Source organism: Centropristis striata, chromosome 2, assembly GCF_030273125.1.
Source record: "Centropristis striata isolate RG_2023a ecotype Rhode Island chromosome 2, C.striata_1.0, whole genome shotgun sequence".
NCBI classification, from domain to species: domain Eukaryota; kingdom Metazoa; phylum Chordata; class Actinopteri; order Perciformes; family Serranidae; genus Centropristis; species Centropristis striata.
In genome coordinates, this window is record NC_081518.1 from 29,766,119 (window position 1) to 29,784,492 (window position 18,374).

General features: G+C 36.9%; 1 protein-coding gene across 1 annotated transcript; it reads left to right on the forward strand.

Moving 5' to 3' along the window:
* Nucleotides 1-1,271: 1,271 nt before the first annotated feature.
* On the forward strand, nt 1,272-17,100 carry znf395a (zinc finger protein 395a). Its single transcript, XM_059358212.1, has 10 exons — nt 1,272-1,360; nt 4,264-4,428; nt 5,391-5,539; nt 5,618-5,727; nt 8,704-8,903; nt 8,993-9,093; nt 9,926-10,244; nt 10,814-10,903; nt 12,772-12,842; nt 13,997-17,100. Exons 2-10 carry the CDS (start codon nt 4,270-4,272, stop codon nt 14,106-14,108), a joined length of 1,311 nt encoding a protein of 436 aa, XP_059214195.1. The 5' UTR covers nt 1,272-1,360; nt 4,264-4,269; the 3' UTR covers nt 14,109-17,100.
* The last annotated feature ends 1,274 nt before the right edge of the window (nt 17,101-18,374 follow it).

The following is an 18,374-nucleotide window of genomic DNA, read 5'->3' on the forward strand; positions in this document are numbered from 1 at the left end:
CGGCGCGGCTCAACTGGTCCGGTCCGGAGTCCTGCAGGGAGCAGAGATACGTGTTTCAGGTTTCTACAGTTAGTTTTAACATTTAAAGAACCTCTCTGCTCAGACTGAGACCAGGTGCACTATGGGAAATGTAGGATTCAGTGTTTTATATCTGACAAATCTGAAAAAGAAACGTGCACTTTATTAACCTGCTTATTAATAAAGCTCATAGGATTTTTTAAAAATTGTTTTATCTGTGCACATGTTTAATTCAGCTGTACAGAATTTACACCAGCATTTCTTTCTGCTGTTCAACCTCCAGGACAACAATTTTTGGATTATTTTCTGTATTAATTATGCCTCATGTCTTGGTATCAGGCTAACAGAATCAGTGACATTGTTATTTTATTTTTTATTTTATTACTTTTAAAGATTTGCTTTTATTTGACATTGATTTAATCACATTTTTACTGTTTTTATTGCTTCTCTTGCTTATGATTTTGTATTTGTTTATTTTTTATTGACATTTCTTAATTGTTTTGCATGTTTTCCTTAATTTTTCTTGATTTTGTCCATTTATTCAGACGTCCTTTCCTGTATTTCTGTTGTCATATTGTATATATAGCTCCTAAACATAATCCGTCCACCTGTCAGGTTATGTTGTTTGAAATTAGTTTTAAAACTATTTTTAACTGTTTTAAGTTCCACAGAATTTTCCTGTTATGTAGTAACATGTATGTATTGTTTCTTGATGTTTCTTGATATATATATGATCCACATGAACAAACAATATATATATATATATATATATATATATATATATATATATATATATATATATGTGTGTGTATACATATATATACTTAATAATTAATAATTAAATTAAACTAACTGATCTTGTATGTTCGAGTATTAGGGCCACGTTTAGAAAAAAAATTAAATACGAGATTAAAGTAAATATAAATTATATTGTGTATATATACACAAATTACATAAATATAAATATTTGATTCTAACATTTAATCATTTTATTCTCATAATTCATTCGAGTTTATTCTCATAATCTTTTCAATATTTACAAATTTAATCTTGTAATTAATTTTTTGTGACATGTTAATTTAATTTAATTTAATTTAATTTAATTTAATTTAATTTAATTTAATTTATGTAATTTGGGTTGATGCAACCCTGAGAAATAAAAGCTCCGCTCCGTTCCAAACCGTGTTTTGTGTCCCTCCTCCCTGCCTGAAGGTGTTGAGACTGGCTGCAGCCTGCAGCAGCACACACTCTCAGTTCTCATTGAGCAGCAGTGGATACACTCATACCTCCTGGAAGTGTTGTTGTTGTTGTTGTTGTTGTTGTTGCTGTTGTGCCTCTGCAGGTAAGTGACAGCTGCTGTTTAAACCTCTCTCTCTCTCTCTCTCTCTCTCTCTCTCTCTTTCTCTGTGTGTGTGTGTGTGTGTGTGTGTGGAAACTCTTTACTGGTTTCTCTCTCTACTGGTTGGTGCTGTGAGTGAACACTGAGCTGCTGAAGTTCACAAAGAAAATGTGCTCCTTCACGTCTCTTCTCCTCTCTGCTGCTTCACTTTGTGTTTTCAGTTCAGCGTTTAACAGCTGCAGGACAAACTTCTGTCTGCCTGTTGTTGTTTAGTGCTGCTGTGTTCTTCTTTCATCTGGTAAACAGTGTGAAGAATTTTGAGATAAAGTGGAGTTCAGAGCTTTAAAGTGGAGACATGTGTAAGTTTAGACCTCAGCCTGTAGAAGTCATTGATGAGGGAGTCGCTGTTGTTGTGTTCATTCAGGGCTCTTATTGTGGAGGGTGTGAACTCTGCTCAGGTTTAATCTGATTGGTCCAGAGCTGCAAACAGACTGAGGGGTGTGTTCGTACAGTTATTTATGTATGCATTTATTTACATTTAAATGTCTGCACACTGTAAAAATCCCCAGGTTAAAGTGTTTGTCTATGTTTATGGCTGCTGTTTGACTCAGTTTGGGTGTTTTTATTTAAATTATTGTTGTGTTATTTAATGTTTTTGACTCACTGTCAGACACAGCAAGCTCCAAACTGACATGAATGTGTCTTCAGTTGTGCAAAATGACGTGCACCTGACATTTAAAACAAATTAACCAGTTGTGGAAGAAGTATTTAGAACTCTAACTTAGTAAAAGTACTAATACTACGCTGTGAAATTACTCCACTACAAGTAAAAGTCCTGCGTTCAAAACGTACTGAAGTAAAAGTACAAAAGTATCAGCATCAACATCTACTTAAAGTATCAAAAGTAAAAGTATTCCCTATGCAGACTGAACCCACTCAGATTGTCCAAACATATTATTGTATTGTTATTTTTGATGCATTTATGTAAGTTTTAATTTACTGTTGTCAAGATAGGGCTAATTTTAACTTCTTACTATACTTGCATGTGGTTTAATTAATCAAAAATTTAAATGTGTTATGTTTTTTTGTTAAATCTCGACCTGAAAAAGTAAAGCTAAATGTAGTGCAGTAAAACGTATAATATTTGCCTCTAAATGTAGTGAGGTAGAAGTACATAGTTACATAAAATGGAAATACTCAAGTAAAGTACAAGTACCTTAAAATTGTACTTAAGTACAGTACTTGAGTAAATGTACTTAGTTACATTCCACCAAATAAATTAACAATCAGTAACAACACACACAAAGTATTAAATGAACCAAAAACAATGCAAAAGTAAAGTAAACATCTGCTTTCAGGAGTAGAATTACAATTTAAAGTTCATGTTTTTGCAGAGAATCAGTGGCTGTGATATTGTGAGGCATTATGTGAGATTATGAGACGGTTGATGTTGATGCATCAGTGCATATTGTTGCTGTTTGCTGCTGCAGGTGGAGACAGATCTGCTTGTTATTGTTAGTTTATCTCAATGGTTGCCAACAGAAGGGTCGGGCCATTGCAGAGGGTCACCAGGTCGATCTGAGGGGTCACAGTCACATGATTAATGAGAGAAGAAGAAAGTGATTTATGATTCAAAAATCTGTTTTTATATTTTCTAACTTCTCTCTTTAGTGAAACATCAGATAACTTCTGATGTCAGATATTAAAATGAAACCAGGGGAGACGTTGGAGATGAATAGATATCACCATAAAACTTTCCCAGTTATTTCTTTCATTAAGTCTTATTAAAATGCACCTTATGGATATTAAAAATCATGATTTATTTACAGTTTGCTAAATGTTCATTGTTATTGACTCTTAATGTTTTTAGGGGAAACTTTATTTTGTTTTCTTAATGTATGAAAGTGCATAAAAAACATGACTACTTCAATATGTACAATATGTGGATAAAACATTTTTTTGTCATTTTGCATCTTTTACAACTTTTGTGACAGTTGTGGGCACTTGGAAAAGTGTTTCTATAGAAATTCCATTTTATTCTATTTTTTATAAAAAATAATTTATTTGATTAAAATGACAATTAATGTGAAAGAAAATGTGAATCTGCTGACTTCTACATCTACAGACACAAATAGGCAAAAAGTAGTAAAATAAACACCTAATGTGTGATTTTTCCACAACTGGTAAAAAAAAAATTTGTCTTTAGTGGAACTGACAACAACTTAAATAAAATAAACTTTTTTACATCTGCAAGAAGTCATAAATAACTGATGCTTGTGGTGAAATCTTTGACAGTATTGCAATTTTACTGTACGTGTTTTCAGTGTAACTCTGAGTCACTGATTAACAGGAAGCCTTGAATGGGGGGGGGGGGGGGGGGGGGGGGGCAGTGTGTGTGTTTGTGTGTGTGGTGTGTGTGTGTGTGGTGTGTGTGTGTGTGTGTGTGTGTGTGTGTGTGTGTGGGTGTGTGTGTGTGTGTGTGTGTGTGTGTGTGTGTGTGTGTGTGTGTGTGTGTTTCATCATGTTGCCACTGTGACACAGTTTAGTAATGAAGGTGTTGTAATAATTATCCGTGTTAACAGATGCAATGTTATAGAAACAGTTAAACAGTTAAACCATCTGTTCCACTGGTTAAATCAGACACACACACACACACACACACACACACACACACACACACACACACACACACACTCTCTCTCTCTCTGACTGTAAATGACTCTGAGTGTGAGTCACTGTGATTTCACTCAGATCTGTGAAACATAGAGCAGATCTGATCGTCTCCCAGCTTGCTGCTCAGTTTCTGTATAGTAATTATTATTATTTTACTGACAGAAACAGAAACGTATCTTCTTTAGTTGTTCTGTCCTGTAAAAGGATTCTCTGTGTCGCTGTCTCCCCTTCAGACAGACATGTTACCAAAGACTCGTCTGGGAAAGCGCTCTCCTCTCGGGGCGCTGGTGGTAAATGCCACCTGCCCTCCACCGGGTGCTCCGACGGGTCAGGAGACGGCTGAGACGGCAGCAGGACAGCAGGCCGCCAGCAGGGTCAGAGGTCATCCCGGGCTGAAGGTGAGAGCAGGAAACAAGCTCCAAGACAAATTAAAGAACACTGTTTAAACACACAAACCTGCAGGCAGGACTGAAACCACTGTTTTCTTTAGGAAATCGCCAAACATCGAATTATCATAGAGAGAAACTGTAAAAACAGACATTATCATCAGCTACAAACGTTTCAGTTATAAAAAGTGACCAAAACTAACCAGATCCTGTTAAAACATTAAATTCTGCTCCTCGGAGACACTGTGAAGGCATGATTGATTCTGCTGAGACCAACGGTCACGTGACAAATATTCACTGAAAATCTGTTTACACAGAGCAGAGAGGAGAGGACAGGATAGGCTGGGAACATGACAATACTTCAATATATGAAGAAACATGTTTTTTTGTAATTTTGCGACTTTTTTTGTAATTTGTTTTGTCTTTTTGCAGCTTCTTCAGCAGCTTTTTTGTCTTTTTTTCATGTTTTTGGTAATTTATGTCCTTTTAGTCATTTTGTGTCTTTTTTTGCAAAAATCCTGACACTTGTGGCCACTTAGAAAAGTGTTCATGTATAAATTCAATTTTTTACAGTTTTTCTAAAAAATAATTTATCATAGAATTTCACCTTTTTTCTGATTTATGTCATTCTAACTGTATTTTTCTGCACAAAGACATGTTTGAGTTGTTCTGATTGTGCTGATTCCACAGATCGGCAGGATTCATATATATGTATATATAACAGTGGGAAAATGTGAAAAGAAACAGCTCATTGGGATTTAAAGGGTTGAACTTAAAGTGCTCACATTCTGTAAATAAATGGTTATTTTAGAAAAAGGACAGAAAATCCAAGCATCATGTCTCAGTTCTTTAAAGAGTGGTGGGGGAAACTTGGCTGCAAAACACAGTCAGACAAAAACAAGTTGAGGGACAGTTTGCTGTGATTGATTGACATCTGTGTCAGCCTATCACAGAGCTTGTTTTTTCTCTCTCAGGTGTATTTCCAGTGTGGAGGCGAGTCTGTGGCTGTGGTGGATCAGCTGGAGCTCCTGCAGAGCGAGGCTCCCGTCTGGTCTTCGCCTCGTCCCTCCGTGGCTCCGTCCTGCAGCAGATCTGTCTCCTCCTACATCGACGTCCCCAGAAGGTCAGACATAGTCTCCGGCTCCTTTATTTCTTTATGATTTACAGTAAATAACTCTAACTGACTGGTCTGGTCCTACAGTAAGAGGAGCCCTGAGGAGGTGGACATGGACGAGCTGATGGCGGCGATGGTGCTCAGCAGTCTGTCCTGCAGCCCTCTGCTGCACGGCCCAGCCCACCCCGAGCCCAAAGGTACCACAACAACAACAAACTGTAAACAAAAACATCTAGGCCTTAACCCTCAGGTCTGTTCAAACTTAATGCACACTTGTACTGCTTAGTGCATAAAACATGCTCTTTAAAAGTAAGCTATAAAAAATATTATACTTGTTTTTCACCTACATCTGACCTATTTATTGATATCAAACACTAATTGATGTTAAGCTATTTTAACCCTTTAAATGCCAGGTTTGTGTCATAACACCACCATGTTTTTAGATGAAAAAACAGAAAATATGAATTATTTTCCATATACTACATGCAAAGTAAAACACACACACACACACACACACACACACACAGTCACACACACAAAAAACACACACACACACACACACACACATACACACACACACACACACACACACACTCAGTTACTTCTGCGCATGTGTCATACGACCATGTTTTAGATGAAAACACAGAAAATATGCATTATTTTCAATATACTACATGCAAAGTAAAAAAAATAGTTGAATTATTGCAGCCTGGAACTTGTTAATCAGCAGCAACTCTGAATTTGTTGCATTATTATTTTTTGTGTGTCAAATACTCACACTTACCGCTTAGTACATAAAATGTGCTCTTTAAAAGCAAGCTATAAAAATGATATACAATATTATATTCCACTTTCATTGTACTGTTTTTTTGCCTTTACATCTGACATAATTATTGATACACTATTTTTTTTAATTTAAGTTTGTCATGTCTTATCTTTGATGTGATTCAGATGACCCATGTTTAGATGTATTTGAAACAGTTCATGCTTGTGTGTGTGGAATGTGCGTACGTATAAATCACATGTTTTTTCTCTATATGCTTGATATGGGCAAAATTATGCAGTCTGGTGGAAAATAGTTAAAATGATCAATACCAAGGCCAAAGCCCAGATTGACTCCCAGTTTTAATGCATGTATGATGTTTTAACGTAAGTGAGATCAAAAATACACTTTGAATGGGTTTCAATGGCTCAACTATTGTTTTTCCACAGTGTATTTTAGCCTTAGTGCAGGAGCTGAGCTGGAAACAAGAGCAAATAAAAATACACAATCTGGACAAAATTCATGCCAAATGCATGAACACAGCCAAAATTATTAACAAATGAAGAGTGAAAAGCTCAACCTGTCCTGAGGTTATCCGGATACAGGCGTTTTTTATCTTGTTCTGGTGGCGTCACATGAAGCCAGAGTCTGAGCAGGAGTGATTTGGGTAGCAGAAGGGGTGGAACATTTCCAATTCCAATTTTGAATAAATTTCCAGAAACTTTCCTTTGGAAGTTAAGCTGGGGAATTTTAGAAATATTCAAAATCGAAAAAACATGGCAACATTTCAACAGATTTATTTGTAAATGGAGCTTTATCAAGTTTAATGCAATCATTTCTTTCAATGAACAGCAAAAACATGAAATTATTTATTCCCAGAAATTCCTGTTAATTCCCATGGAACGTTCCCAACTTTGAAAATTCCCAGAATCTTGCAGCCCTAGTAGAGACGGAGAGAGGAGCCGCGGGGTCGAGGTCCCGCCCAAACATCCCAAACTAAATTTAAAATATATTTTTAAAATAAGATAATTGAATTTAAATATTAATATAAATAAATACATACATTTAAAAAATAATTAAATTCAAAATATATTTAAAATAAGGTAATTGCATTGGAATATTAATATAAATAGTTACTTATATTTTAAAAATCAATAACTACATTTAAAATATATTTAAAATAAAAAAATTGCATTAAAATATTAATATAAACAAATACATCCATAACATGGAGGGGGCGGGGCTTATAACCTGTACTGCAGCCCACCACCAGGGGGCGCTTTAGATGTTTTGCCCATAGACTGTATATAAATAATGGACGTAGTCACCGTGACGTCACCCATTGGTTTGTGGACTGCCCGTTGGAAGCCTCGAGTTCAGCGTTACACTCGTCGCCATCTTGCGTCGCCATCATGTTTCCGATACGCGGAGCAGACCATAATTGGACTGTGGCGGAGCGCGAGGCATCTGACGACACTGACTACACGCATCTCTACACCGGCAACCCGACTGAGAGAAGCCGCTGCTAATTCATGTTAGCATTAACTGGAGCATTAACTGGGATGTTAGTTTTGGCTAGCAAAAAAACAAAAACAAAATGTATCTTTCTTACCTCAGAAAACTGAGCAGCGACTCCTTGGAGTGTCTGTTAGTCCAACCAAACGCTGAACAAGACATTTTACTGAACAAAACGTTCAAATAAACTGTCATTAAGTGAAAATATAGTGTGAAAGGGTCAAAGTTATGAGACCAAACCGCTAAACGTCCTCTTTTCTATCTATATAACGTTATATATAACTTTATTGACACGTTGCCGTGGATACGCTCTGCTTCTCTCCTGGTGACGGCTCGCCTTGTCAGTGACCTGTCAATCAAAGGTAGCCACGCCCCAAATCATACGATTCTTTATCTTCTATTTTCTTCTAAATGGGGCCATTATTAGAACTATTGACATCAAATTGTCTTGAAGAAGATTTTTTACTAGCGATTGAGACCATAATGTTGTCCCTGAAAATTTTTTCTGAGGTAATAAATCAAGTGAGAAGTTTTCAAATTTAGCACTGAAATGAATGGGCAGATTTCTTTTGCAGCCAAACTTAGCACCCCCTATTGGAATTTTCGGTGAATTGCAGGCTTTATGCACTTCCTGGTGGCTTCCATGCTCAGGCACGGAGATTGCCGCCTGGTTTTGCCTCAATAGTTAGCAAAAAAACAAGAAAAATGCCACCAAAGGGGTTGACAGATTGATTTTTCCATCTTATGTTATGTTTAAATCACACACAAAGCAATTAAAAAAATTACTGAAATGACACATGGCAGGGCTGTGGGACTCGAGTCTGATCACAAAAACACTCTTTAAGTCTTGATCGTGTCTTGAATCTTCTGAATATTCCCGCTCTCTGTGTCTCAGCTCCTCCGATGGACTGTGGCAGCAGTAACAGCGACAGTGGCAGCAGCGGCTACTGGAGCGTCGGCCACGGCAACGGAAGCCCCGCCCCCTCTCCACCGATGGCGGAGCAGGACAGCGGCCTGGCCACGCCCCCCGAGGAGGGCCTGGACATGGAGATGGAGCAGGTGCTGTTCGACGAACCGGCACCGCGGAAACGCAGGGTGAGCAGGTTTAACGTCGTCGGTCGTAGGAGAATAAAAACACAGACGTGAGCTAACGAGTGTTTCCTAACAAGTGTTTCCTCTGGCAGAACTCGGTGAAGGCGGCGTACCGGTGTCTGTGGCCGAGCTGCGGGAAGCTGCTGACCACTGTGGTGGGGATCAAACGCCACATCAGGACCACCCACCTGTGGTGAGACTCAGTGCTCTGCTTCATGAAAAACAGCTACAGAATAATGAATGATAAGATATAATAAATCATTACATTAATGTGAATTATTCATTTATACATTTTAAGATTGCATTAAAATATGAATATAAATAAATACATATATCTTAAAAATCAATAACTACATTTAAAATATATTTAAAATAAGATAATTGCATTTAAAAATTTATAAATAAATGAAAAGGGAAGATCAAAAAAGAAAGGTAAATAAGTAGAGGAATTATAACAAAGGCAAATAAATAAACTGCAAATAAAACAGAAATAACAATTTGTATCACTTGATATCAATAAATGAATGCCTACACTAATATTTACATATATGTACATTTAATTGTATTTTAAGTTAGCAACAAGTAATTAATTTCTTTAGTTAATTATTTATTTTCACTTTATTACGAGATATTTATTTTAACATACTGAGGAATAATGATGTGTTTTACTTTGTCGTTGATGTTTGACTCACTTTCAAAAGCTGATGAAAAAGCTGATATAATAAAATAATGGCAGAAGCTTCTCATAATTGGGTTTTGGGAAGTTAGAAATTGTGATATTTTTTTACTATTTTCTGAAGTCTTGAAAAGCAAACTATTAATTCATTAATATAGAACATAAGGAGATTAATCAGAGGTGATGCTTTAAGCTGCAGCCCAAGCTAATATTTTGTCGTCTTTTAATTTTGTTATTTCTTACATTTTATCTGTGTTTCATATACCCAGCAGTCTCATAATGAAATGTAAAAGTTCTAATTGATGATTTGACTGAACTCCTCTGACCTCTGACCTTTGACCTCTGACAGCCGCGGCGGGGAACACGAGCGTTGTTCCCGCAGCGAGGAGGACTTTTACTACACGGAGGTGAACCGCTGGGAGCAGCAGAGGCAGCAGACTTCTCCTCCTCCTCCTCCTCCTCCTCCTCCTCCTCCTCCTCCTCACCCGCTCCTCTGCAGCCCGGCCCCCGCCTCCCCCTCCTCCTCCTCCTCCTCCTCCTCCTCCCCCCCAAGCCCCCCCCCTCCCTCCCCTCCGTCTCCTCCTCCTCCGGCCTGCAGCGCCCTCAGTCGCTCCGCCCCCTCCTCCCCCTACAGCTTCGTGCAGGTCCAATCAGAGCACTCCTACCAGGTAGGGCGGGGCTTATCACCACTGATTGACAGCGAATATTCTCTATTAATTGGGTGCATAAATGTACTATTATATTTTTTAATACATTTTAAGATCACTAAATTATATTATTGTTGTTATTATTATTATTATTATTATTAATAATAATAATAATAATAATAATAATAATAATAATGAAAATTAGTGAATTATTATTTTTTTAATATTTGAAAATATATTATTTGAAAAAAAATGTTTTAACCCTTTTAATATGTTTTGTGTAGGCTAATTGCTCTATATTCAGCTTTCAAATATTATTTCCTCAATTCTTAAGCATCTGTGTTGTTTTGTTGCACTGAAACAAAGTTTAAATCATATTTAATGTATGAACTGAGAAATTATTTCTACATTGCAACGTGGAGAAAGTTGAATATATATTTAACTCAGTGCATAAATACTTATATTTCCTTCATATATAAAGTTGTGCTACAGACACCAGTGATGCTGCTGTTCCCTTCTGTTGGTATTGACATAAAAAATGACATTTAAGTGTATAAATATGTTTGTAATATTTTGTATATTTTTTTCAGGCTCCACTTCTCAGTCATGTGTCGTCACCAGCAGCTTCGACCACGCCCACCAGTCGCTTCATGGCTCCGCCCACCAGCTGCCTCCGACAGGTGAGTCCTGTCAAATCCAATCAATGTTTCTGTTTTAATTAAACACAAAGGGTTGAAGTCTCTTCCTGTCTTCTTCAGTCTCAGTTTTACAGGAGACCCAAAATAAAAAAATGCTAAACTTTTTTCCCCTTAAATTCAATCCTTAATATTTAAACTTCCACATACTTAATAAACACTCTTTTGGCATTTATTTTGTATTTATTTTTATGTTTGTTTGTTTTTTTAAATGAGGAGATAAAGAAAGTCACATGACTATTTGGAACATTATACTCAATAATTAGAAAACATTTTTTGAAATGTTTTATTTTTCTTATTTGCACTAAAGTCACTTGTGCACCTTACCTTGTATAAAACATGAAAAAAGGGCATATCTGATTAAAATAACTAAAAACTTTATATTAATAAGTTTAAAAGAATTAATAGTTATCCCTTATTATAATATAAAATATATATAATGTTTGTTTATTGCATGTCATTCATTTAATTCAAATATTATTTTTTTAATTACCCTTTTGCCCATAACTTAACTGTTTCATCATTTCATCAAATAAGCAATCAATAAATTCAATCTTTAATATTTAAACTTCCACATACTTCATGAACAATAATTTGGCATTTATTTCTAATGTTTTTTTAAATATTTATTTTATTTGGAAGAAAGTCACATGCCTATTTTGAACATTTTACTCAATAATAAAACTTTTTTTTTGCACTAAAGTCACATGTGCATGAAAAAAGGGCATATCTGATGAAAACAATAAAAACTGTTATCCCTTATTATAATATAAAAAAATATATCATGTAAGTTTATGCATAGTATGCATAAACTATGCATTTAGTATGCATTTAGTTAAAACATTAATCTTTTCAATCGTCAGGCGGCAGAATGAAAGTTTCCTTTGCAATCATTTTGGTCCAAAATATCACGTCGCCCCTCCGGCTCTCTGTGTCTCCAGCAGCAGCAGCAGCTGGTTCCTGACGAACCACTGAACACCACCTGCTCAGCACCAAAGACATAGTTTTGTTTTTTAACAAGAGAAATACAGAATAACAGCTGATAAGAAGCTCTGCAACATGCAGCTGTTCACCTTGCAGCAGCTCGGTGTTTTGCAGAGACAGCTGAGCAGAAAACTCTGCAGACTGCTGCAAAATGCTGCAAAATGCTGCAAAACAAACATTGCCACATGGCAGACAGACTGAAACTATGCAGCTTCACAATGACTTGGTGGTTACAGAGACTTCTGGACTTCCCCTGAGAATATTAGGTTAGATTTTAGATTTTTTTTTACCAACTACTGTGCATCCCCCTGAATGCCAGCTTCACCCCCTGCACACACACACACACACACACACAAACACACACACTTCTCCAATTCACTTCTGTTTTTCTCTCAGTCTGGATCCTGTACAGCAGCCTTTTGTTTATTTCCTCCAGCAGCCCAGAGAAGCCTGTTAAAACTGGTTTTACACTGAAGGGGGGCGGAGAGAGAGAGAGAGAGTGTTTGTGTATGTGTGTGTGTGTGTGTGTGTGTGTGTCTGTGCGCGCTCCTCCCTGATGGTTTTCATTCAGCAGGAAAATCCCCTCTTGGATGGTTTGTGGTCAAATTTTCCATCAGTCTGCCACAGGGCCGTGCTGCCACCAGCAGGCAGAGAGCAGCAACTACAAAATGTTTTTACAGCAGAGACAAACACAAAGGACATAAACAGCAGCAGGGGCTGGGACAGGGATAGGGACAGGGAAGGGGACAGACAGAGGAGAAGAGAGGAGCGACGTTTGTTTCTGCTCTCAAAATAAAAACAGAAGTGAAAATATGCCTGACACAGCTCTGCTCTGTTATCTCTAACTCCTCTTCTTCTTGTCTCTTCAGGGTTTGGCCTTTCGGGTGCGTTCGGTGAGTGTCGGTGAGCAGTGGCTGCAGCATCAGAGCGCCCCCAGCAGGTCAGTACTCACTCCTTATTTTTGTGTGGTATTGGGAGTCAAAGTAGTGAATTTAGCTCTGCAGAGGACACACAAATCCCTGTGATTATAACAAAGAGATCGTGAACTCTAATTTCACTTTGCATGTCTTTATAGCCAGGAGCCATGTTAGTTTTTGTAAATCTTATCAATTTAAATGTTCTCCTTATGCACTGTACATGCAGATATCCAGTGAGCTATTAGTGGTGCATTTTGGAGCACATCCAGCCCTGCAGGATACAAAATGTTCATGAAACCGGAAACTTCATTAAAGGGATGAAATTTGGTAGTTGTGATCAGGACTGAAGTTGCTTGAAAGATTGAACCCCAAAAAAGTTGAAAAAATATATATATCAGTAATGTTTTAATAGTTTTTGGAAGTGGACATGTCTGCCCTCAGGTGGCCATAAAAGGGTAGTACATATTAAATCTGACACTACACAAAAAATACTAAAAATGCATCAAATCAATTTTGCTGCTAATCTTTGACATATCTAAGGCTGGGATAAAAACAAATGCCCCCGCCAAAAATTATTAATTATATGGAAAATAACTACATTTTTGTTTGTTTTTTCTTTGAAAAACAGTGACATTATGCAATCAAGCTGGCATTTAAAGGATGAAAATCCTGAAAAGAAATTAATATGTGGTAATTGTGATCAGGACTGAGGTGGATGGAAATGTTTAACCCAAAAAAGTAGAAGAATATTTATATCAGTAATATTTTTATAGCGGTTTTTGGAAGTGGAGATTTTTGTCCTTTAATGTGTTTAAAGGGTAGTACATTTGTTAACAGTGTATTATAGACACATTAGAAAAAAAATATTTTGAACTCCAAAATATATCAAACCTTCTTTAAAAAAACATGCCAAATGCAGTACCACAGGCAAAATTATTGCCAAAACAAAAGTGAAAAATTACAAATTTGGACAAAAATGTCCGTAGTGATACCAGAGGGTTAAATCAGAGTTCTGTGGCAGATAAACTGATGCGGATCTGTGAAATCACAAGTGTTATTAACTTCTGGCAGCTACAGAGAATTAATATAGGTTTAAGTATGTTATATTTAGAATATTTTCACTTCTGAAACCAGGTATTCAACAGTAGTTATTGATGTGTGTTCTCCTGTCCGTCAGGAGGATTCGTGGCGAGGCCAAGAAGTGTCGTAAAGTCTACGGCATCGAGCACAGAGACCAGTGGTGTACGGCGTGTCGCTGGAAGAAAGCCTGCCAGCGCTTCCTCGACTGAAGGACAGGAAGAGGAGTGAGAGGAAGAGGAGGACAAACAGATAAAAGGACTGAAGTGTGCTGGGACCTCCGGCCTCACCTGGTGGATGTTTTATACCTTCTTGTATCTGAAACCAGATTTTCTTTTTTATACTCTTCCTACATTGGCTAGAAGTGTCTTTTTTTGTTTTTTAATGTTTAATGTGTTTTGTTGAATGTATTTGTAGATGTCGTGTCCTGTCGGTGCTTTGTCATGAACATATTGGGGCAGCTATGATGTGACCTTTGACCTTGAAGCAGAGCCGAGTGAGTTTTTGCGTCCGGCCGACTCTCCTCAGGTGTTTTTCACTAAACCAGCGTCACCATCCACGTGTGCTCCCGTTTATAAGCCAAAAATTTCAAACAAATATTCACCAGATTATTCCAGAGACTGTATAAAAAAAGCGGACATCGTCATAGTGACGCCACCTGATGGTTCGTGGAGTTTGAAGCCTATATTTTAGCATTTTGGCCGTCGCCATCTTGGTTTCTGGAGCTTCAGCTAGTAACCATTTTTGGATGGGACGGTGAATCTGGAAAAGGAGAGCTGAGAGAAACACTAAGTCACCAGCTTAGCTTGGTTTGCAAGATCCATAACTCAGTTTTATTAATTGGGATTCTTAATTTGTCTGGAGAAAAAGTAGACTTAAAACAAACCGTACTTCGCTGAAAAAAATGAGCAGCCAACTTCTGAGATACCCCTTTGAGACCAATGTCTAATCTTGAACCAGGTTCATCTGCCAAAGAACCAGCTCTCTGCAGGAAAACTGGTTCCAGAGCAGCACCAACTCTCTGCTGGTCTCCAACCAAGAACCGCTTACATCAGGGGCTGGGGCCGGGGCTATCTGACCAACAAGACCAAGTAAAAAGTGTACCATTCGTTTTATTTGATTTATTCAACTGCAGTGTGATTGCTAACATTAACCTCTAGAGGTGTGAATCAGTGTATCGGCCCCACGATACGGTTTTATCCCGATACTTGAGTCACAATACGATATTATTGCGATTTTAAGCATTTCGTGATATGGTGAGAAAATTCTCAGTCTATTCATCTCATTTCAGTCTTTTTATTTGTCCACAATGAGAGTCAAACCCACAGACTGACCAGCAAAGTATTCAGTCAAACTGAAATGAACTGATATCAAACATGTATGAACGACAACAACTGCAGCATTTTATCAAACTTTCACAAACTACAAGCTTCACTGCTGTCAGTGATTCTGAATCAAACAGAAAAATAGCCGAACTTTGCAGCAACTTCCCGATATGATATCCTGACGCACATGGTACCTATAAATTGCTTACATCTTCTAGTTTCATATGATACCAGTATATTCCTAAAAGTGAGCCAGCTATGGCCTCCAGAAGAAAAATACCTAAAATACTGACGCTAAATAATAATGACACACAAAATATCACGATACTATGCTGTATCGATTTTTCCCACCTCTAATAACTTCTTTCATTCAGTGTTAATAAGAACATAATCAGAGTCTTAAGTAGCACAAATGTGTTGGACCAGTCGTGTTTGGATGCCAGTGTAGGCTTTAAAAGCCAGGAGCAACATTTGTAAAGAGACAATGTAGTTGAACCAACTGCGAACCAGCACCAGCAGCTCTAGAATTAGATTTGCGTTGGTCGAAAAGGTGTAAAACTGTCTTTTAGTCCAACCATACACTGAAAAATATATTTTTAGGCGACCAAAATGTTCCAAGTAACTTTAATAAAGTTCAAACACACTGAGAAAGGGTCAAAGTTCAAACACGAAAATCCCAAAGACAAGTATTTATTTACTTTATCGTCTGTTGGACTCTAAATGGGACCATAATTTACTAAATGAACATCATGTTATGTTGAAGAAGACTTGAAGAAACTATTGACTGAGACCATAAACTCATTATGAGAACGTTCACTGAGGTCACAAACCAGGTCAGAAGTAGACTCATTTTCTCATAGACTCCCATACAGTCAGACTTCTTTCTGGAGCCAGTGGAGTTGCCCCCTGCTGGACGTGAGACAGAATGCAGGTTTTAAGGCATTCACTTCTTCACTTCTTTTGTACAGTCTGTGGATTATTCAGATTTAGTCGCCTTTTCTACAGGACAAAAATACTGTATTCACATTCAAGAGTCAACGTCAAAGAGTGCTTTAACTGTTCAGTGTTCCTGTGAGGATAAAAACAAGGTTGTTGCCAAAATTAATACTGAAAAATCAATTTTTATTCATTTAAGGAAAATCTCTGTCAGTCTTCCAGACCATAAAGTGTAATTAACACTTAAAAAGTGCATATATCTGCTTATAGCTACATTATAGTGAGTTATAGAGCATTTATTAAAGGTTTATATGCTGCTTTAAGGCTCTTAAAAGCAGGTTGAGAGTCACTGCTGTAGACTGTTATCTCCGTGTTGCTCAGCTTTAGTCATCTCTTCCTTTAAGTGTGTCAGGGCTCATTAACACTCAACTCTGCAATAATTCAAAGCCATTAATCAGATCACGTGTCAAATATTTCAGCGTTTAATAACACATATGTGTCTGACACTTCCCTGTAAATATTCCTACACTTCCCATCAGCCCTTTCTCCAGCTGACATGTATTATGTTTGGAAACAGAAGCCATTTCCACTCTGGAAAAACACATGCAGTATTTATCAAGAGTTTTGTTAAATACATTTAAAAAAACACAATGTTTTACACTGAATTGAAAATATTTTATAATATCTTCCTGGTGTATGAATACAGATGTATCCCAAGTCCATATATAATCAACAATAACTCTTCCTAAAGCGTTTTTAAATGTTCATAATTCAGATGTTGAACGTCTTTTTGCAGTAAACCAAGACAAAGGTTCTTCTTTGTTGATGTTCTACATGTGTCCTGTTCAATGTTGATTATTGTGATCATATCCTTTTTTAAGATGCACTCTTTTATACATGATGTGGAATCCTCATGTTGTTATAATAAAGTGAATAAGCTGATTCACGCTCTGATTTGGTTTTTAATCTTAGTCTTTAATGATGATGTTACATGTATAATGTAAAAGAAACTTTTGCTGTATCGGCCTGCATGTACATTTGCGTCTTTAATGCAAAAATCTTAATTTGTAAAGTAACTAAAGCTGTCCGTCCTTGGGTTTTTGGAAAGGCGCTATATAAATTTAAGCTATTATTATTATTATTATTATTATTATTATTATTATTATTAAAAGTTCAAATTGCATATTATTTATATCATTATGTATTTTTAGTTAATGTCCTAGAATTAGAGATATGGACATTATCCTACTCTAATTATGTGGGTACTGTTTATGATTTATGGTTTTATTATAATGATTAAGGGGGAAATTGGGTTGCATTACAAGCACTGCCATTTTAGAATAAAAATATAAAAACACAGGAATTACAAGAAAATAAGAAATAAGTATTTAAAATATTTTCTTAACATTCAACAACAATATAGCTTACATGGAAAAATGTAAATAAGAAATATGTAAATGTGTGATGGATAATAACAGTAGAAAAATAGAAATAAGAAATACTTTAAAATAATGAAAAAAAGAATAAACAGAAATAATAAATGGGCAGAAATATGTATTGCCTCCTACAATAACCTTTCCTTAAAACAGTCAGTCAAATCAGTCAAGTCTTTGTGTTTGTGTAGGTATAAACGCTACAGGAAAAGGTATTGTCACCATATGAGTGTGTTAACATATCATTATTGGTAGTAGTAGTTGTTGTTGTTGTGGTAAAAGTAGTAGTTGTCATAGTAGAAGTAGTAGTAGTAGTTGTTGTTGTTGTTGTGGTAAAAGTAGTAGTAGTCGCAGTAGAAGTAGTAGTAGTAGTAGTAGTAGTTAGGGCCTCGGGGCAATCGCACCGAGCACTGGTCCCATACAGCAATAGCTGTAGGGACCAGTGCTCGGGGCAAAGCCCTGAGCACTACTGTTATACTGTGGATTTCTTCTTATTCCTCTTCCGGACGCAATTTTGTCCCGCTACTAGTCCTGCAACTCGAAGAGTTGCAGCACAAATTATATATCAAAACGTGCGGTTTGATCGGGATCGGTGTGCTATTACTTTTCTCAACGGAATATGAATTTTTCGCGACGTAAGTCGTATAGTGTTTTATCAATCCCTGTTCAATGACCATGATCATTTTTGGAGAAATTCTGAGATTATAATGGGTGTGTATTGCACGGAATGTTCGTGTCAGAGTGTGTGATGTCATCGCTCAGAGTGTAGAGGGAGAGGTAAAAC

What these genes read in the sequence shown, in the direction of transcription:
- znf395a (XM_059358212.1), top strand. Translation starts at nt 4,270, where the DNA reads ATGTTACCAAAGACTCGTCTGGGAAAGCGCTCTCCTCTCGGGGCGCTG. An exon ending in AGCCCACCCCGAGCCCAAAG is followed by an intron (nt 5,728 to 8,703) that starts GTACCACAACAA and finishes TCTGTGTCTCAG; the next exon opens with CTCCTCCGATGGACTGTGGC. An exon ending in ATCAGGACCACCCACCTGTG is followed by an intron (nt 9,094 to 9,925) that starts GTGAGACTCAGT and finishes GACCTCTGACAG; the next exon opens with CCGCGGCGGGGAACACGAGC.